Consider the following 22,179-nt stretch of genomic DNA (forward strand, 5'->3'; position numbering starts at 1 on the left):
TAGTGCTTCATGCGGCAACGCAACGACTTAGGAGACCTTATTTTTAAGTTTACCCTTGTAAGTAACTATTGTAAAGCCAACTGACCATTTAATGCTTCAGCATACATATAATTAAGTTGAAATAAAAGCTCATTACTTACGTCATTGATACTTTTGGTGCTTGTGTGTTGCTCTTCTCCATTGTAGTAATACTTAGAGCCAGATATTTTCATAGCAAATCCAAAATCACTTAAACAGCATGACAGGTCAGACTTCACAAGTATATTCCTTGAGTTAAGATCTCGATGGCTAACACATGGCTTGGCTTTATCTAAAAGTAAAGGAAATAATTGAGAATCAATTATAAGGAGTATTAAATACATGAAGTGCAACTAAATCTTTCCCAAATACTTAAATAACGGCAGAATTGTGAGGTAAGTACAATCTACATAACAGAAAGAATAATCCATTTTAGTATACTGATCAGGTTTTGATAATTTTACAGACATTAAAATGATAGAGCTAAGTGATATTCCATTCAAACAAATTTTTCTTACAATATAGTAATATTAAAGCAATCAACTAAATCAGTTAAATGTATCATAATGACAAACGCACATACATATCAGTGTTGTAACTTAAATGTAACATGATATCCCAGATAATTTAAAAAAATCGAATTGTTCAATTCAAAACTCCATGCAGTACTCCCATATCAATAATTCCAATTAGAAGAGACATAGATACAGAAAATAGTCTCTTGCCGTGAATTAAACACCCAACATACCGATTAGTACGCCATTTCATGAAAGATTCAGAACTTAGAGAACTATAAATGACGACATGGTACATACCACCTTTGCGTATGTCTGTATGCAAATGAGCAAGGCCATGTGCTATGGAGAGAGCCATTTTGCAGAAAGTACGCCAGTCCAACGTATTGGCCCTCAAGTAGTCTTGCAAACAACCCAAGGGAGTATACGACAGCACCAAGAGATGTTCTACACAGCCATCACTACCAACACACTCATCAGATCCTGGAGAAAAGAAAATGACAGTCGTAAAATGGCCATACCGGATCGATTGTCCAGGGTAATGGTGGGTAGAGGAAGCAAAGAAAATGATCAGAAAACGACAATAATCCAAAATTTCACTATTATTTCTAACAAATTTCATAATTCATCTACATCTACATAATACCCCACAAGCCACCTAAAAGGCTGTGGAAGGGGGTGTCAGGACACCAGCCATATAACCATAAAAAATGAAGTGCTCTAACGAAGTTGGGACTAGCGTTTATTAATGTCCTTTATGGTTCGGGGGAAAAATAAATTCCCACATCTATCCGTTCCGCAAAACATCTCTCTTAATTTATTGCTTCTATCGGACCTAGGAATATAGGGTGGCTCTAATATCATGTTCTCCGAGTCGCTCTTAAAGATATCCATTCTCAATTGTTCAAGCAATCTAAGCCTAGTGCGCAGCCTCCGAGGAATTCATGTGAATCAAACAATATGTAACTATTTATGCACAATGTCTGTTATTTTTTAGAGCTTCAAGGGCTCATTGAGATCTTTCTTTGCTGCATATCTTTTTAGCAGTGATAATGCTGTTGTACTCATTTTCCCACCACTCCATATACTATGAGACAAACTGACTGCACAGCCAAGTGCATGGCTGTGACTCATGCAATCTCTACTCCCTTCATCTCTGCTTCCACTTCTCCCATTGTCTTCACTTCCACCCTCCTTCCTTCCCTTCCCTTTGACCCTGACTGGTAGCAGCATAAACATGCCTGGGTGTGATGAAATCTGTGGCCCCATTAGCAGCAGCAGCCAGCCGCAAGTGGGGCCACAGCAATCACCGTCTATTTACAATATGAAAAATAGATTTAAAGATCGTAGATAAAATTTTCTTAATTTATGATTGGTAGTTCATTGAAGAAATCTTCTACAATTAATCAAGAGCTTTTTCACCCCTGCCCATCATCTTCTGCAATACAAGAAGAGTATTATAAGAAAACTCGAAAACTTCGTTGTCAGCAAGTAAAGAAAATAATGAGGTTTCACGACAGGAATTTTAGTGGGAATAGTAACGCTTGATTATCTTTCCATTAAAATACAATAATCTTGGCGTTTTTGCATTCAATTTTATAAATAAATCACGAAACTTCCAATTATGCGTGTTGTGCATTATCCATGCACAACACCGATTATTGGGAGTTTAATTAATCACAAGCAAGTTAAATAACTACATCTTAAAAATACATAAAATCAAATATTCCATAGAGCAAAAATCATTTGCCTTTACCAGGATTCGAACCTGGAACTCCCAAATTTGTGGCAGGTCTTCTACCTCTCGAACTACCCACACACCTTTCTCCCCTGAAGAGTTTTGTTGCCTATCTACACATCCATTTTAATATACGAATTTGCGATGAATTTTTGGTGAAGGCGTACTCAAAAATTGGTATTCTTGAATCTTAAAAATATATTTATATGCTTTTCTAGATTTGATAATCATACAACCATAACTTACCAAAGTAAGACAATAGGGCAGGATTATCCATGAAGGGCAAGCAGTATATATCCCTTTCATTGCAAAAATAATGATGGTGATTACAAGGGAAAACTTTCACAGCCACCACTTGCTCCTGCAAAGTACCCCTCCACACACAGCCATAGCGACCTTGGCCTAAAAACAAAGGGAGTTCACATCAACGAATGTTCACAGTGTTTTCCTTCATAAACAAACACATCCAGGCAAGAGCTTTGAGTCGATCACAATTTGTAGCTGATTACTTAACAAAGAAATTAGAGTGACTGGTAACATTAGAAAGTGGATAAATATGTAATAACTAACTTTAAATAAATATGTAAAGGAAAAAGGCAAAAGATGTTTCGCCTTTATATGAAAAAAGGGGTATCACAGAAAGGTCACTGATTATAAGGATTAAAGACAAACAAATGCATTGTATTAGCTATAATGCACTTGATCCTAATACTGCATACCTTTTAACAAACCTAAGTTAGCACAGAATGGTAATTAATACATCTTACCATGTGATTCTGACTGAAAGAATTACTTACAGTTAAAGAGAGTAACTGAGCCAGAGGCAAAGTGATCAAGTAGAATGAATGACTTGATTATCCCAGTGGTACAGAAATAATACCACATTGTGACAGAAGGAAAAATAGCTTCACTTTCTCAACTTGAGAACAACAGTTTTAATTATTATTGTAAAATTAAGTCAACACTTAAAACTGATTTTCAAAAGTTTTGATGTTAGCATCCTCTTTTAATTGTCATATCACATAATTTATATTAATTAGGGATGGACAGATCCCGAATTTTTATCGGATCCGGATTGGATCCTTGATTTTCGGAGCCGGATCTTTCGGATCGGATATTTTCAGATCCAAATGCATTTTCAAATTCCTGTCGCTGAGATTCCCCCAATGATTGTTCAATCTCTTGGGAAGAGTCACACTATGTGCCAGTCGTATTTTGCTATTTTTGTTTTCCAAGGCTGAAATTCTCCTATGTAACCTCTGCGAGAGCTTTCAAACAAAACGGTTCATGAGTAGGACAAGACTCGCATGCGACGGCGCATTCGAAGATAGAATCGGAACTCTTTCCACCCTTATTGTGTGTTGCATTCACTGAAGCTACTATTCAAAATTTCGGATCCAGATCCGATGTCTTCCGCGACTTTGGATCCGATGAAGGAATATTCGCGGATATTTGGATCCGAGGTATCCGATCCGACCATTCCTAATATTAATTCATGTCATAAAATAACATGATGAACCACCAGTAAAAAATCATCAAATTGAAGCATTGATATAATCACACACAAAATGAAATCATATTATCTGAGTCTTAAACCAACAAATAATAATAATATTTTATAGCTCATAATAGCTCGTTTACACAGCAATAGAACTCGTCATTTACAGGCACAAAATGTTACCATGACTAGCTTGCAATAAATGTTAATCAGTTTGGTATTTCACCAACAAGATATTCTTTCACAGAGTAAAAACTACGTTTTAGTAAAAAAAAATCTGAGATGCTCTTTTAAAGTCATTAATGGTTTTAATTACTGAAGGCAGAGCATTATAATATATTTTACTATACTATAATCTTGGCCTTTCTGATTGAGTCCTAACTCGTGACAATTGACAGGAATGTCATTCTTCCTTCTAGTGACTTGAGGATGCATGGAATTATTTTAATGTATTTTTTTTTTACAAATATGTATCACAGTGACATTGATAAGGGTGTACTGTAATTTCTATATCTTATGCTGTATAAAATAAGGTCAACATGAAGTAAGCTTTCTTAGGTTAATAATAATTTTTAGTGTGCACTTTTGAGAAATGAATAACTATGGTAGTTGGTGGAAATAAACCTCAAAAGTATATACCAAAGTTTAGGTGAATGTGTTTTAGTAAAAAAAATCTGAGATGCTCTTTTAAAGTCATTAATGTTAGTAATGGTTTTAATTATTGAAGGCAGAGCATTATAATATATTTTACTATACTATAATCTTGGCCTTTCTGATTGAGTCCTAACTCGTGACAATTGACAGGAATGTCATTCTTCCTTCTAGTGACTTGAGGATGCATGGAATTATTTTAATGTATATTTTTTTTACAAATATGTATCACAGTGACATTGATAAAGGTGTACTGTAATTTCTATATCTTATGCTGTATAAAATAAGGTCAACATGAAGTAAGCTTTCTTAGGTTAATAATAATTTTTGGTGTGCACTTTTGAGAAATGAATAACCATGGTAGTTGGTGGAAATAAACCTCAAAAGTATATACCAAAGTTTAGGTGTATGTGAGCATAATAAAGAGATAAGAATGTCTGGTGATTTGCATTAATCTTATGGGACCACAGAATAAAAATTGCACAATTTAGCTGTTTTCAATAAGTGGTCAAAATGGTGACTCCCACAAAGAGTTTTTCATTTTCCTGCAGATCAAGAAATTTGAAACAGGATGATTGGGGTATAGGGCGGTTACTCATTGGAACTAATGGTTGTAGCTGGATAGATTGGTGTGGGTGAATATGGATGAATGTTGTTCTTTGGAGATTGAAAGAAGGTTTGATTTAAACCAGCTACATGCTTCATTAGTGGCCTGAGCTATAGTGGATGCTAGTTGTGGGCAGTTTGAGGAAATAATTAATTGAGATACGTCATTAGGAAAGAGGGTTTCTGAGATATTTGCAATGTTGTCCATGGGATTACAGATATACATTAGGAACATAAATGGGCCAATGACCATTCCTTGAAGAGTACCATGATGAGTAGTGAGCGGAGCTGATTGAATGGCATGCCTCCAGTTATTCAAATGAAAGTCAAGTTAAACTAATTGTCATCTATTTGTGATAAAACTTTTCCACCAACTTAGCACTGGTCTTCTACTGCCATATAGCTGGAGTTTGTGGAAGAGGATTTTCTGATTTAAGATATCGAAGGCTTTACTTCACCAGTTAAAGAACACCATAATTTTTCAAAGTACTTCTACAAAGAGAAGATTTTAATTGATAATTATGAATGTTTAGATTGTTCTGTCTCATGTGATTTTAGCAATGTTCCATAGTACACATTTTATATGGTCCATGTTTGTTATGGATCATTTCAAGAAGTTCAGTTTTTTTGACTAAGACACTGGATTTTTAAATGAATAATGCCAAATGTATTAGGCCAATTGATTTTCATTGTATAAACAGGCATTAACATTTTTTACAGTCCACTAAGCTTAACAGGTTTCTCTCTTTCAGTCTCTTGGCACGACAAAGAACAAAGAAGACACAGCATTCTCAATCATCAGGAAGTTGTCCATTTTATGAAGATTTTTCATCCACCGTAACAAGTACTTAAATTTTCTCTACAATCATTAAGGTTGCCACAGGTATTTTTCTTTCTAAATTAATGATAACATGAGGGAATCTTAGAGTAAAAGGAAGACTGGCTCGAAATCAACCAACTTACCAACTACTTCTATGAGCTTCAAGCTTTCAAGGCCACTGGATGAGAGTAATCGATGATTATGATTGTGACCTTGGCCCCCAGACGTTGACAAGGTGGTGGAAGAATTATCTGGGGATGACTTCTGTGAGCCTTTCCACAGTTTACATAGGATTAATGAAATACCAAATGCCAAGGATACCACAAACACTATTACTCCAGCTATTACTATCGTTTGTCCCTCACTTAAACTCTGTTCCAGGAACTCAGTTGCTGCAACAAAAATAAAAAACAAAAAAGAATAAATATTATTTATCTTATCACTTCAGAAACATTGGATAACATGACAGGTTTAAAAATTAAGCGACTACAAAAAGCTAAAAAAAAAGTGATGCAAAAAGGTATGGTGGAATGACCAGAAAACGATGGGTCAAGTGATCACTTTTTTGGTCCCTGAAAAGCTATCGCTGGAGCTCAGAATTCAGAGGGAAAGAAAAAAAACTGATTCTATGATTCAGGCTATACAGCCGTTCATATGCCAATGGTACCCTTGTAGTTAATTGAATATTTGGATCACTAGAAAGCTCCATCAGGATTACAAAGTAGCTTTCACGGCCAATTAATGCAGTGAAAAAGGAATTGTTCATTAAAATATCATAGTGAATGTTTCACAGGGAGTTACAGGATATTTAAAAGGAATAGAATGGGATTGAGAACGTACCGGGTGGGGCGATATTTGCAGGCAGGGTCTCATCTGTCATATTACGGTTGCAAAGGTTGCCCCTGCAACAGCAGAAATAGCTGTGGTTGAACGCTTTCATAGGCTTCCCATGTGCCACACAAGTTGGCTTATCACAGTTGTGACTCCCTGATGCCTCCCAGCAGCCTGAAATGAATAAAAAAATAGAAACAAGAGTTATTAATCAAGTTTCCACTCAAGGAATCACATATATGTGCATAAAAAAGAGATTGATATTATAAGAGGTAAAAGTATTCCTTGAGCACAAATTTCCGAATGATAAAATATACGATTTACAAAGATGATTACCATGGAGATGTAAAGTAATAAATTCCATGATGCTAATCGCTAGGAAATAATTATAGATTAAAAAATATTAAATTTGAAGCCGAACATTGGATTCAAGAGCAGAAATATAAGTTATAAAATGATTAGAGACATTTTTCTGGAAAAGCCTACAAACAATTAAAATGCAAATTGATGCAAAAACAATTTCTGAATACGATTTAAGGGGTTCGGTTTGACATTAGTATGCACCCATACATCTAAAAATGCTTTCGCCTGCTTGTTCGGATGAGCATAGCGATGAATTAGACACTTCCTAGTGGCTGGTAATTTAATAATACAATTTACAACAAGCTGAATGAATGTAACGTACGTGGACCCAGCCTGTATTAAAATTTGTTCAAAGTTACTGCCGTGGAAGGGGAGCAACCAGCGCGTAGCAACCCATTTTACGACCACGTCCCGCGGGTTGCGTAGAGTACAGGATACCACAACATAATCTTTTTTCTCAATGGCTGTTCACCTTTTTCGAATGAGTTTCGCACTTAGGGTGACCGGTAATCGTAATGGGCGATTAGAGATCAATCCTGTAAGCGTATATAGTTTCAAAAATCAAGTAAACGTAATTCAATGCACTTTGATCAACTAGGAAGGCTTTAACTTTCGGAAATGTGACAGGAGTTACTACTCAATTGCATTTCCCTTATAGATGCTTCCCTTGATTTTACTCGTGACCAAAGATTGCCCCAATACTAAAAAAGTAATGTGGGTCGTGAACAAGAGAGATAATGGAAAATAATGAGAAAAAGATAAATGGAAAAGAATAAATATATGCTTCGAAATTTAGAAAACATCATCTAAATTCACAAAGAAAGCCATCAAACTTCAAGTAACCAACTTCAGTAGAGAAATGGTAGATTTAGTAAATTATATACGATTAGGCCCCCCGCTCACTGGCAACTTTTACAAAGCAAGTATTCCGTTGCTTTGTGGAAGTCCCGATGAAACATACGGCATTGACTGTGGCCCCACGCACGGGCGACTTTTTAGTTGCCGCAACTGCCGTGTGTTTCATTGGGACTTCCTAAAAGCAACTGAATAGTTGCTTTGTAAAAGTTGCTAGTGCGCGGGGGGCCTTTTACTACAACTTTTTTCGTAGTAAAATTAATGATAATTATATACAAGTCTCTCATTCCTTCTCTCGAATTCTCAATGCTCGGATTCTTTGGCAATAAGTACGTCCGTTCGCAAGAAAGCTTTGGAAACAACACGAGCAGCATCAAGTAACAACAATGTGCAACAATTTCAGTTTTGAGTCCGTTGTGATCGTTTTTAAAATAAAGAGACCTCTATTTTTCCGTTTCTCGATCCGCCGCCTACTTCTCGAGCAAGCGATTCGTGACGAACAATCATCGGCCTCGACCATTTCGCAGACAAGTTGATGACGTCACGAACTCAGGACGAGCGTGCTTTTCCTTGCGCATGCGCTTCACGGATTTTCTTGTGGTTGCACGCTCTCGTGAGCAAATTCATTCCCTTGAATCATAGGTTCTCTCTCTGGACGAATGAATGAGCCGGATATCTTATGACGTCATCAATTAGAGAAAATTGGGCGGCAACTCTATAGAGCTTTCTTTTTCACATTTAGGGGCGAATTCTGGAGAGTGGAAGATCGCTTCATCGCTGTAATTTATCTTTCCCTTCCATACACCGAATTCAATCGACTAACTGCTGACGAGGGCGTGAGTGATCGACCTCTTTACACAAGTACCCGCCCTCATGTCTTCGAGAGGCCGAAGTCACTGTGTTTATAAAACTCTAGCGGTAACTCTTCTTAGCCTACCTTTTGTATTGATATCTTGTACTGGTTGGAGCCAATCCATCCCCTTAAAAAATATTACAATCATCTCGTTTACCTGATTCGCAAATATTGCATTTCAATTCGACTTGGTCGGCATTAATAATACGCGAAAAAAGCTAATACTCATTTAAAAGTCAATGAAAAATAAAAAAAAGATTGGCATTTAAACGATAAAGTTTCTAATAAGTAGCAATAGTGTTATAGGAAGATTGAATTATTTTTCCTCGTGAGTTCCGCCACCTTTTTTCAGAATAAAATGTTGGTTTTCAGCAAACGTAACGGATAATAAACAACCATTTATGGCGGAGGCAATGGAGGAAAACCAGAGGGAGGAGCCCTCTTCGGATTTGGTTAAATATAAGAATTGAGTTGAAAACTTTCTCGAGGCTCTGGAAATGCCGACAATTAAGGAGGAAACGTAGGCTGCAAATAAATACAGGGGTGGAATGGGGCAATTAACTATCGATCAAATTTAGAGGCATTTATTAGGGAACAATAAACTTGGTATTGGTAATAATATTTTATATTGAGGTTTATTAATGGAGTGAAGTGAAGGAAAAACAAGAAAATTCTACTTGTTATTTCAATTATAAGTCCTTTTCAACAAAATGGTACACACCCCGTTCTGCCCCGCATGTTGGGCGGAATGGGGATAAAAGAAAAATTCAATCATTTATTTACAGTAGTCACCAACAAATGAGTTCTGTTTCGTCATTATCATCACCGTATATCACAGTATATGAGTTGTGTGCCCATTGCATTGCATTGTGTGGACTGACTTCGAATATAAGTCCTCACAGTAAAGACAAGCAGTATCATCATCTTCACTTTCACTGGAACTAGATCTTCCTGCGTTGTCAGCTTGCATTTTTTTCTATTGTATGGTGTAAATTCTTCATTTGTCTTCTCACTTTATCATGTAAGTCTACTTGTGAAGTGAAAAAAAATTTGGGCTCCTTTTCTTATTAATAATTATTAATTTAAAAAATTAAAATAAATGCACGAAAAAACAATCATGCAAAGTGTGACTAACAGGAGATATAAAACATTTTTTTACGATTACTGCCGACCTATTTTTTCATAAAAAAATATCAACTGCGACAGTCGATGAACACAGAAAATCGTCCATTCTACAATCGGTTTTCGATTCTGATCATCAAAATAATGGTCCACCCAAGTGTATAAGGGGTCACCCCCCTCCCCTGTGATTCACGCGGGTCAGACTGTAGAAGCAATCGTCGGGCAAGATCGACTTTGCGCTTAGAACACGACACACTTTTTCCCATTCAAGCATTTTTCTAACTCTTTTAACAATCGATATTTCGGCACCTCGTGAGCACTAGTGATACACTATCGATCCTTCGCATCGGATTTCACCTCCCCTCCCTCCTTCACGCCGACAATCCGCCACTTGATTCGACCACGGCCGCACCAATGGTGTGACACCAGTGTTACGCGCGCCAGTCGTCATGCCAACGCTCGCTGCGCGCGCGCTTCATACGGAACTCGCGAGCGTGGAAATGAGCCGGGCTGCGTCGTTCGCGAATCATTCGTTCACAGTTTTCACTCGTTTCATTGGCGTGAACTGATTAGGTCCGCCCAAAATCCGCGTTTGCCCGGAAGATCCGCGATCGCTTATTACGTGTTATCGGGGCGGCCCGGGTTCAACCCTCAGGTACGAAGAAAAGTTTTCAGAACCCGCTGAAATCAAGCGGCTACGGTCGTCGACATATAGGGACGGGGGATTCGGATTCGATTCTCTCCTGCACCACTTTTAGTCGCCCACGATGGGGTAATGTCCTCGTTCGCCAACCCAGCGGTCGCGGATTCGAATCCCGCCCGAGTGGTTACGTCCATCACCCAGGAAACGGACGTGACTGTTCGTGTAAAAAAGGATTTAATGGTGCAAAATGCATTTGAATTGAAGACAAAATCATTAATTATGAATTCGATCAAGGTTTTACAATAAAAGATTTCCTTGAAAAAGGTAACAATTTAACTTGAGAAAGGTAGTATTCCTCAGTAACATTAAAAAATAGCCTCATTTTATCAACAGAATATTTATTCATTTTCACAAATAACAAGAAGAGATGCACAAGTTAGAAATTATTTAGTACATTGCCAAATATATTCGACAATAATCCATTGATAAGTCGCTGTATTATTCCACAATATTCACATAATTTTTCCATTAAAACTGGAAAAAAATACGTTAACAGTGAAACTTAATAGTCATTATAACATATTATTTTTATTATAAGATATCAAGAAATTGTTATATGTAGGTTAAAAATGCAAGTGAAAGGGTAAAAGTGTAACATTCACACGTTTGAATTTTCCATCATCTACAAAAACCATCATTTTGATCATTGAGCCAATATAGGTTATAAATTGAGTTTAAAAAAAGAAATTGCCTTTCTGACCATTGGCCATTTTCTGACTGTCGTTACTTTATTCCAGGGTCTGATGAGATGAAAGAAAAAAAAATCTCATCCATCACCCTAACGCTTTTTTTGTTAGGTATCACGTAAATTAAACTTTAGGCTTTAATATTCCAACATATCTTGTGATTCAAACGAGAAAATTTTGGAACCATACACGACACAATTACCTCTCAAAGGGAACGAAAAAAAAACACCCAAAACGAGAATTTTGATAGGAAAATCTAACGAGTTTACATTCATTTGAGTTCAGAATACGAGAATGATTATTAATTCAAGTAAAAAAATAGTTAAATCTGTTTCCTAAAGAAAATGAAACATTAAAAAACAGCACCGCTTATAATTTATGTTGAATTGAAGCGCAACAATTACCCGATTGAGAAAATTGCACCATAAACATTAAACATAACAAAGAGGACACATTTGTCAATTAAGATTTTCCATTATCTTCCCGCCACGCAAGAAAACATCAATTAAAAGTCCCAGCCCGTAATCTTAAGAAAAAATACAGAAAAAAACTTTTCAATTCGAAATATTTTAGGACACTGGAGAGGCATTGCGTTATGAAAATAATGGATTAAAAAATTCATCGCACGTAAAAATAATATCTTTCGGCGAAATAGCAGAAGTAACACTGGACGTTAAGTAGGTCAAAGGAAATAAAATCACCCAACGAACCACGATGCACTTTTGCGAATTGGTCCGGAAAGACCGATTTGGTTCAATGGACTGAATGATAATCATCCTTGGAATATCCTTCACTGGAAATTGCAATCGGAGAATCACATCACACCCATTTGAGTTCAGCATAGGAAAATGATTAAATAAATTTAAACAAAAACTACAATTTGTAATTAAAATGAACTAATCACCGACCGCTACCCGCCGAATTTCACAAATTACGACACGAATCATTACCATGATCCGAATCAATGAAATGAACCGAAACTTGCACTTCACCAGGTGATGAGGGAGTTGGACGGTAGATGGCAGGAGCGACGGCATTACGGCAGGGAGGGAGCGAGGAGCAGGAGACGAACGGAGGGGAGGTGAGATAGCGATACTGGGAGGAGGTGGGGGAGAGGAGGGGAGGGGAAGCGGCGGAGACACCTCCCAGACGGTCCCCCTACCCCGGCCACCGCTCACATTACTCAACGGCCCTTCCCGGCCTAGTAGGAAAACCCCTTTCGTGTGGGGGGGGGGGGGCAGGGGAAGAGGGGGAGTAGGGGGATAGGTGGAGTAGGGAGTCGATTTCAGAGAGAGACGCGTGTCGGATCCAGCCACTAACACAAAGACACACGGACCAGCGCACTCGACACGCGCTAACGGAACTCGTCGCGACACACGAGACCAGCCAGCCCGCTGGGATCCGGAATTTCGGAAGAAGAAGCGCTTTGCGGGCTGATTGGTCGAGCTTCCTTCCATCATCCGCCGAATCGTCTTTATCACCATCGGTCGAGGATTTACTTCACGCAGATTGTCCCGCATTTAGTCATCGACAGAATCGTCGAAGAGCAAGTTGATGGGAAGAAAGGCATAGCAGGGCCAAGAATGAGTCACATCGCAAGGGCGTACCCAGGATCATAACTAGGGGGAGGGGGAGGGGGCAAGCCAGGGGATTTATGAGATTATCTCCTTGAAAAAATAGTTTTATTTTACTTGCATACCTTATACTCATATATATCATTTTTCGTGGGTTTAAAGAAAATTTGTTGAATACTTTCGTTTCAATTCAATACTGATTTTGCTTAAAAATTTTCGCGATTTTTGCTGCCCCCCCCCCCCCCCCTGCCCCTCGCTGGGTACGCCCATGTTGCATCGGATTGGTTATTAAGGAAGTTGAAGCGAAGAATAGCGTGGGGAGTTATGTCAAATCAATCTCCGGATAGTAACTAAAGCTTGAATAATCACTCCATAATTTTTTCTGTCCCTCAAGAGTAAATCTCGTGCGATAGCTTATAGATAGACCGAAATAGTGATCGCTTGACCCATCATTATCTGAATCACGCGGCCATTCCGCCGCTACTTTTCCCATCGCTTTCTGTATTTACACCAATCATTATTTCATTATAAGCCAAACGCTGTAAGCCGTGGCGTTGCAAACGCTGTTGGCGACCTTGCGTTCTGATTGGCTGAAAGATTGGCGGTGCCTGCGTTGGTATCAGCGACTGAAAAAGGGACGTGTCGAGTGATGGAAAAAGGGATGGGATATCCATCTGTGGAGCCACTTCGGAAAAAGATGGAGAGAAGCGGTCCTTCATTCCGCCGTCATTGGAGCTATCGCTCTGAAAGGACGAAAAAATGATCATGTGAATCAGGTTTGGTTACGATCATCGACTACCGTCAGCAATCCCAAGATTACGGTTAGTTGCAGCTCACCATTCGACTCCCCACCCTTCTTTCCTTTTGCCATTTAAATCATGACATTCACCAATGTTTTACTATAGGGTGGTTTCCTATTATTTTTTTATTGCCTAAATCGAAAGATTATAGTGACGTTAAACGGGCTTTTCCCAGCATTCATACTTAGCCGTCGCGTTTTCGCGCGCTTGAAAATTTTCACTTTTCATTTAATCGCGAAAAATAGATATCTAGAATAAATAGATATTTCCTCGGTAGTTAATGTGGATTTCACCGTTGTTCACGCGGCAGGCTTGATCAATACCAAAATGGGAGAAGAAATAAAATGAAATATTTAAAAGGTGATGAAAATTATAAAAATTACATCGAGGAACTTAAAAGATGTTGTTTCACTTTAATTCTGAAGTGTTTTACGCTGGAAAGTGCTAATGTAATATTTAAGCATCACTGTCAGCTTCTTATTTTTACAGTAACCTCTTCTATAATCCTGAAACTTTCGAAGCCATACTTACGAAAATATGAAAAGATATGTTAACGAAAATAGATTTCGATTCGCCATTCCAAATATTAACTTTCATGTAATTGAGATTTGCCGAATTTGATAGGCAGTTGATAAAGTGCAGTTAAAAGATTATATTTGTGTATTTCGTAAAAATGTCACTTCGCTTCTCCGTAGAAAATCCTTAACCGCAGACAACACAAATCGTAACTGCAAAAGAGGGGCCCGAGTTGATAACGTCACACGCACAATATTTCCAACTAGTTCGCACAAAAATAAACACGAATTTCAGCAGGACATCTCGCTGCTATCTGGCGTCTGAGCGGTTCATGCAGACATCCGAAGTCGATGAACCGCTGAGCAGATAAGGCCGTCAAAAAGTCGGAGATAAGGGCGAGACACCCAGACAGGGCAATGCACCACCACCCGGCGTATTAATAGTCAAGTGATTTACCACAGTCCGTCCCCATGATCATGGATCATGTTCCCACGCCTAGCTACCAAGACAATAACTGCAGAATAAAACTTCGTTTACATTGAAATTGACATATAATACTCGTTCGAGCACACGCCCAACCTTGGATACCTAAGTTAACTCTATGCTGAAGTACCAAATTTAACATTTCCTAGAAGTATTATCTAGGACAGAGACGATTACCAAAGTAGTGCCACAAACCAAAAGCCATTAGAGACGTAACTGAAAACTATCCGTAAAAAAATCACGGTCATTCTCATAGGTATCAGAGTTTACATGACGACGTCAAAAAGATATCAAGTCAGCCGTCGGACATTTGTTAAAAGTCGAAAATTCAGCGCCGGAGTAGAGCGCAGCAGCGGATCAACAACTGAAAAGGCCCCAAGTTGAATTCTTCTCAAAGAGGAGGAAACACCACCCCTTGTGTCTCTTCGAAAATTGAAACGAAACTCTCCGAAAAAAAAGGATCCAAGGCATGATTTCGACAAAAGCAGACGTGCAAGAAACGAACACCAATTTCCAATGATTAGAAAGTCTTTTGAATTATAATTGGTCGAAATGTAAATAAGGTCCACTCCCAGCGCAAATGGCTAAATTCTTCGGTCACTTTTAAGAAAACAAAAATAATTATTTCCTAACAACAACATTTAATACAAATGGCAATTTTTTTTGGATTGAGAATGAGGTTCATGGAAAATGAGATATGGCGAAAACTTTAAGGGATCCGAGGCCTAAGGCAATGTGGAAAATCAAGGGAAAGATTGGGATTCTCTTTGAAAATATTCTTTCAATTCTTTTCTTCGCAAAATATCTGGAATTCAGTAGGCATTTTACACTTGCAATATTTTCCTATGAAAATGGAATGTTTTACCACGATCTCATGAATTCTTTTTTACAAAAAATGAATATGTTTCTATAATATAATAATACTCGGATGTAATCCTGGAAAACTTACATAAATAGTACACGGAAAGACAGTGATATTTTTATAAATTTGAATCAACTCAAAATAATGCACATAATCCTCGTTACTGTCATCAAACTGTTTTAATACTATTCATTCAGCCGTTTACCTTACTTTGGGCAATATTTTTAATTGCCGATTAGAGGGGGAATCATTTTCTAAGATACTTTATGCAAGAAAAAATTATTCCCCGTAAATCTCCACCTATAACTTTATTGCCTATGGAATATGGAGAGTGAATTATCAACGCAACATCTTGCAGTTTTTACGAAAAATATATACCCTAATACATGCAGGAAGTTTCCAATAATTTCTCCCTTAAAAAAATAAATGCTCCGATAGATTAAAATATCACTGGCCTCTAGGAGAGTAACACGGAAATAACGCACTCTAAATACACTCACCTGTTGCTGTCAATATTTGGGAATGCAGGCCACTCCATCAGATTCATCATAAAGAATACGTCGAATGAATCACATTTATGCACTACTAAAACGTCTCAGAGACTGAAATATATCGATATTAAAATATGTCTAGTTCTAATTTCAAGCTACATTCGCCAGGTGTTGCATACGGAAATTCATTAATGACGTGGTTGCCATTTGAATATAGATGTAACATATTTCCGGTCAATAAACCACATTTACTTCAATCGATATTGCCTCCTAGATTCCAGGAGTATGCCACATAGAGTCATGAAGGAGAATATGACCAGTGGTTACCTTTACGGGAAGCGAAGGGATTGTTCATTTCGAGGGAATGGGTTCAAACACGGACAGGAGGACAATTTGAGTATAGGCGGGTTTCATAAAAAAATATACTATGCAATGAAATTCAGCACTTTCCGAAAAATTAGTTTCAAAGTTTATAGGAAAAACTAATGCGAGCTCGACGGCAACCATTTTTCTTCTGCGCATCTAACAGCACACTGCTGCACACAAAGCATTGAATTTGAAATGAGTTTTTCCCTAGCAGCATCGCTATCTTTTCCGGAGTTGACTTCTCAATTCCATGTCACTGTTCATCCCAAGATGTTTTCTTCCATGACTCATGGTTTGAATTAACCAAAAACGGGTAGTAAGCGCATCAAAAAACTTGAACAGATGGCTACGACACTGCACATTCCAAAAATTTATCGCTAATTTAATGTTTAATTCAAATCTACCACACCTCATGGTACTTTCAGCTGGTTCCACGTTTTATTTTTCAGGGCACGTCGTATTTGATTAAGGGTTACTGGTATCCAACGCTACGGGCTCCCAACCGATAAATTACTGCCAGTGTTTTCCGTAAACTGGCCTTAAGCTATATTCGGTGGAATTCGAGGGTCACTGATGATATTAAGAGCCTCAACCACCATAGGCAGTGTGAGGCACCATCTGACAATTCGATTGAAAAGTGTCACATTTTTAAACATAACCGTCTTGGGAACATTTTGCCTCGCGAGCTTCATAATTTTTACTTGCAGGGACTCGAAAATTGTCCTGACGAAGCAATGGGAATCACTCGAAAAACTTTCGAAACGGATTACTTCTATTTCTAAGACCTTCGACGAATTGATAAACTAGCGCGGTCAGATTTTTCTAAATCGAAGGCAATTTCAGTTACTAAAAATCTCATAAAAAACCGACGATTTAGCTGTACTATAAATATCGAATTAATAAGCCGTCAGCAACAGATTTGAATTGTCATCCAATTACATTTCTTCCTTCCAGAGCATTTGAGCATTTGTTGAGTGAACAACGATTTCCGTCCACGGAAAAGGCTGTCGTGACGTTCAAAAACCATACTTTGGAGGTTTTTCAAATGGAAAAAAATGAAGCACAATACACTAATCACGGCCCAAACTATAAGTAGAGCCCCTCGTATTTCAATTTTTGGCCAAAATCAGAAAAATAATAAGATTTTTTATTACTTTAAAAATATTTTCATAAAATAATTTACATACTTTCCGTGTAAATCGATGGCAAGCTTTACTTATTGTTATCCTCAAAGAAAAAATCTATGGTGAGGCCACCTTCCCAGAATTCAAAGCTGCATGTTTTTCAGCAGAACAATTCAATAATTATAACTTAAAAAGTAATTTTACAACACAGTTTTACAAAGAATCAAATAAGAACACTATAAAACTTCATATAATAATCTTAAATGAATATTTTAACTTGGCTCAGTAATTAGACATTCCGCTGTCAATTTTCGATACTCATTTATAATTCATTTTTTAGGATTTAAATTCTCTGGTAACAAGTCATATACCTTGGGTCCCATGTACAGGAATTATCATTGAAAGAGCGATATTTTCGTTGAATCCGGAGAAGACAAAATGAAATAACCCTCTCACAACCGGTTAAGACGTTGAAAATGAAGCAATTTTAAGGCGAAGAGAAACAATTAAAGCAAAAGAGAATTTCTGGCTATCGCAAATGGACTTCAAATTTTCATACTTGGTCTATTGGTTCGCCATCGCTGAATTAAGAAGAGAACAAGCTTGGCAAATGAAATTCACCGCATACTTCTCAGTTCGTTGCGCGACTTAATGGACGAGAAAAAGAAACTGAAAGACTAAACAACGACCCCTGCAGAACAAAGGCGACGATGGCTTCACAAGAGAGTTTGAGCAAATAAAATAATCCCATTAAATCCTCGAGACATCCTCATTAATAAGTCACTAATTAATTTCGCATTTCAGTCTGTTCGCCGGGAGAATTCCAATCCAAAATTCCACGATTTAATTTATTGGACATAAAAGAAATCGATGAAAAATCTTTTTCACGCTACACTTGTTCAATGTCGTCTCCGGACACTTTTTGAGAGGGAAGAAAGAGCATTTTTGAGGTTGGTTGGACTTCGGGGAGGCGGTAAATTAAGAAATTAAGGCGTTAGTGGGCGTTACTTATTCACGGCGAATGTTGAAGAAACTGCTAAACTTCGAAAAGGTTGTACTCATTAACACAAAGTTATATAAAATGCTCTGCCATCTGACATTTAATGCCTTCAGCTGAGAAAATTCAAACATATTGTAACAGGATTTGAAAAAAATCTTCTATAGCATAAAAGAATTGATGGAATGCCATTTGTAATATTTAGTGCATAATATTTAGTATTCTTCAAGAATTGACCCCTTATTTATACCATATTAGTCTTTATTTTCTATGTATTGAAATGAAATTCGAGCATTCCATGCAAATTCACTTTTTCCAACGGAAATTAAAAAAAATATCAGTAATATACCAGGAAAAAAATGTAAAACTCTGAGTTTAATTCGTGTAATTCTTAATGATCTACACCCCAAGATAATCATCAACGTTAAAAATGAGGCCAAGAGAAAGGGAAAAAACTCAATTTGTAAAAAGAATGTCAATCCTCTCGTATTTGGCTGATAAATCAATAAATAAATTTGCTAATCCTTTCGCTTCCAATTGAAGGCAGGTAGGTATGGATAGGTGAACGGAGGGCGCTGATCCAAACCCGATGATTTTAGAATTGGACACGTTTAGGGAAAGGCGGGCTGTTCATGCTTCTCAAAATAAGTTCACGCACAAACTAAACCGAGTTATCCACAACGAGAAATCTTGACCGGGTTCGAACTCAGATCTTTCGCGAAATATGGAATTGAGCATTTTATTCAATGGTGTGGTCGCGATGACACCTCCTTCGATTAAGCTTAAAACATTTTTGTACCCTTTTACGGCATTTTCAATTAGAATATGCGGTCAAAAATCCACAAAGAAAGTTCGTTTTTGGCGTAAAATTTCACGTCGTGGTACTCGATAGTTGCGAGATTCGGCGTCTTTCAGGATGTTTTTTTTTCACTTACAGGGACATCAGTTTCGAAAGCCTCAACGCTTTCGTTTTCAATTCGAGGCTAGTACAGTATCACACATCTGCACCGCTGGCTTCGTCATGCTAACTAGTTTCAGGTTACCAGGTAGTCCTATGAAGCCAGCAGCACATCAATGTGATCTGCAGCTCTTTCTGCAGTATAGCGGTGTGAGCTACCTCTCTTTCTACAGTACAACGGTGAGAACTGCATCTCTTCTGGCAGTTTGACGATGGGAAATGGTTTTCTTTGAAACCATATATGAATCCTGCAGTATAGAGGGGTGAACTGTCGCTTTTTAAAATTGATAACGTGAGAATCTAAGTTTTTTTTAGATGCCCTGATAAAACCTAAGCTGAAAATCGGTTAAACTAGCCTTGCAGTTGAATTATTTGGAAGGGGAAAAGTCTTCATAGTTTGGTGTTGTCCCTAATTAGACACGAGTCGCTTTCCGCTGTGTGGAGGAGGGAGGGGGTGATGGAGGAGTCCGCAAAGGGGATGGAAGATGGAAGTCGTGGTGGAGTGGTGTGGGCGAGGCGTCGCAGATCTTCGCTGCTGCACTGGGGAATCGATGGACGTGTTCTGGGGGAGGGGGAGGGCGGGCAGGGGAGAGGGGGGAACGAGAGGCTTGACCGGGAGGGGAGGCAGCGCCATTCACCGCTGCCCCCCCCCCCCTTGAGCCCCACGAGGAGGGTGGGGGGGGGGGGCAGCGGGGGAGTAGTATCTTCCGTCCACCCACGCACCCTCCCTCAAACCCCCCCCCCGTGAGACGCTAGTAGATACAGGCACAGGCGGCAAGTTAGCCCCGCTTAACTATTTATGCTATATGGACCTTTAATAAAAGGCTCGTCCACAACCTTTTTTTATCACTATAAGATACAGTGTCCGGCGTGATACGGTTGAAATCTTTGATATTCAGCTTATTAAAACCACTTGTCTGTTTCCACACACTTTTATTTACATCGACAATGGCTTCGGCAACTTGTGCCATTGTCACTGTGCCTTTGTGCCTTGATAATGGCACAAGTTGCCGAAACCATTGTCGGTGTAAATAAAAGTGTGTGGAAACAGACAAGTGGTTTTAATAAGCTTTTTTATCACTGTCCATTTACATTGTGCTCGCAAAATGAAGAGAGACGTAATTTCCCTCTTTTTCAATCCGCCGCCAACTTCTCAAAACCATTCCATGCGAAATCTCGACGGGCTTAACCCTTTCGCTGATGAGCTGATGACGTCACTGACTCTTGCCGTGCGCCTCACCGATTACTTTTACACCACTTCTCGGCCTCGCGCACCCCTCTCACGTGGTTCGCTGTCACCAACACTCTGATTGAGCGATGCTTTCCGCCAAGGATCGGATCTCTCTGAACGACTTTATCCAGAAATTTAATGACGTCACTACCTCATGAAAAATGGGCGTCAAGTTTTGCTGTTTTTCATTTAAAATTTATGAGGAGATGGATGAATGAAGAAGACTTTGCTTCGTAACGACTATTCTTGCCCAATAATCCACAGAATCATCTTAATGATAAGCTCTGAGTCAACGACCACATTCGAAAATTAAGATTGAGAAAGTAGGGCTGGTATAGGGTTTCAGGTAAAAGATTAAAATAAGACAGATTACTGGCTAAATATTAGTTTCGAAATCGAGGAAACTGCTAATTTTATGAAGAGCGGAGTTTGTCCTGATCTCGACATAAGTCAGTTCACACCTCTGCCGAACAAGGTGAACATTTGAATAGATTGTGCATACACAAATATATTTGAAATGACAAAATAATTATTTATAAAATTAAGTATGAGTTATGGTTGTAGCGCATTAAGATAACAGAATAACAATATTTCAAGTAAGGCGGCACATCATTTTTGATGCAGACAATAAGGGAAGAGAAAATGGCTACTGAGCGAAAATTCTCGCGTTCAAATCCCGGTTGAAACTTTCCCCGAGTCAAGAATTTTAGGAGGCAAAGGGGAAAGAAAGGTAGAGCCCTCCTAGCCTGAGCGTGTGAAGTTCACACCCCCATGGCTTAGTCCAGGACGAGCTCTACACTTACCCATTCAAACCAACCTTCTGGTTGCATCACTGACTCAGTGAGTGGAGGTATCACTGGGAGGGTGTCAATGGTTTTTTCTTCACGTAGTACTTGCGACTTAAGCCATCACGTTGAAAATTTCAGCGCATATGAAGTACACCCAATACATTACTTGATACTATTTGAAAGTATAGTAGTTTGAGGAATTCAAGTACCCTAATAAATGGGCATTTGTTACGAACCCACCAGCAAAAATGTCACAAACCTTCCCAAAAAGATAATTAGTTTTAAGGACGAAGGTGGGGGAACTTTAACCTAGCCTTCCTAGAAATGAGGTGCGGTGCCGAAGAATTGGAGAAGAAAGGGAGCTGCGTTGAGAAGCATAGACCAGATAAGGAACCATGGATGGATGGGTCATGCCACGAGGCACAGAAATTACGAGAAGAATTTAATAGAGGGAAAGGCAGAAGGACAAGCCGGGTGAGACCTAGAGATACGCACTTGGGACAGGTAAAGAAGGATAAATGAATAGAGAAGAGAGAACAGAAAGAACATACTTGGGAGAGATGGGGAAAAATGTGAGGACTGCAGTACCTACACACCAATCTTAGGGCTGCATTAGTAAGTGTCGATTTCTAAACCATCCCACTAGGAAAGAAAAAGCAATTACGTGAGATAAGTACTTAGGATAGATTACGAAAGATACTCTTGAAATCGGATCGAAGTTTTTCCCGGC

At 38.5% G+C, this 22,179-nt stretch overlaps 1 protein-coding gene across 1 annotated transcript in view; it reads right to left on the reverse strand.

The window, feature by feature from the left end:
* The window catches only part of LOC124165878 (bone morphogenetic protein receptor type-2-like), a 197,439-nt gene that overhangs the window by 16,668 nt on the left and 158,592 nt on the right, over positions 1-22,179 (reverse strand). The window contains exons 5-9 of the mRNA XM_046543415.1: positions 6,687-6,851; positions 5,990-6,238; positions 2,518-2,673; positions 834-1,016; positions 141-310 (exon numbers count right to left, since the gene is read on the reverse strand). Of these exons, the coding sequence (XP_046399371.1) occupies positions 141-310; positions 834-1,016; positions 2,518-2,673; positions 5,990-6,238; positions 6,687-6,851 (923 nt within the window). The remainder of the gene's footprint in view (positions 1-140; positions 311-833; positions 1,017-2,517; positions 2,674-5,989; positions 6,239-6,686; positions 6,852-22,179) is intronic.

This window comes from Ischnura elegans, chromosome 9 (assembly GCF_921293095.1).
Source record: "Ischnura elegans chromosome 9, ioIscEleg1.1, whole genome shotgun sequence".
Taxonomy (NCBI): domain Eukaryota; kingdom Metazoa; phylum Arthropoda; class Insecta; order Odonata; family Coenagrionidae; genus Ischnura; species Ischnura elegans.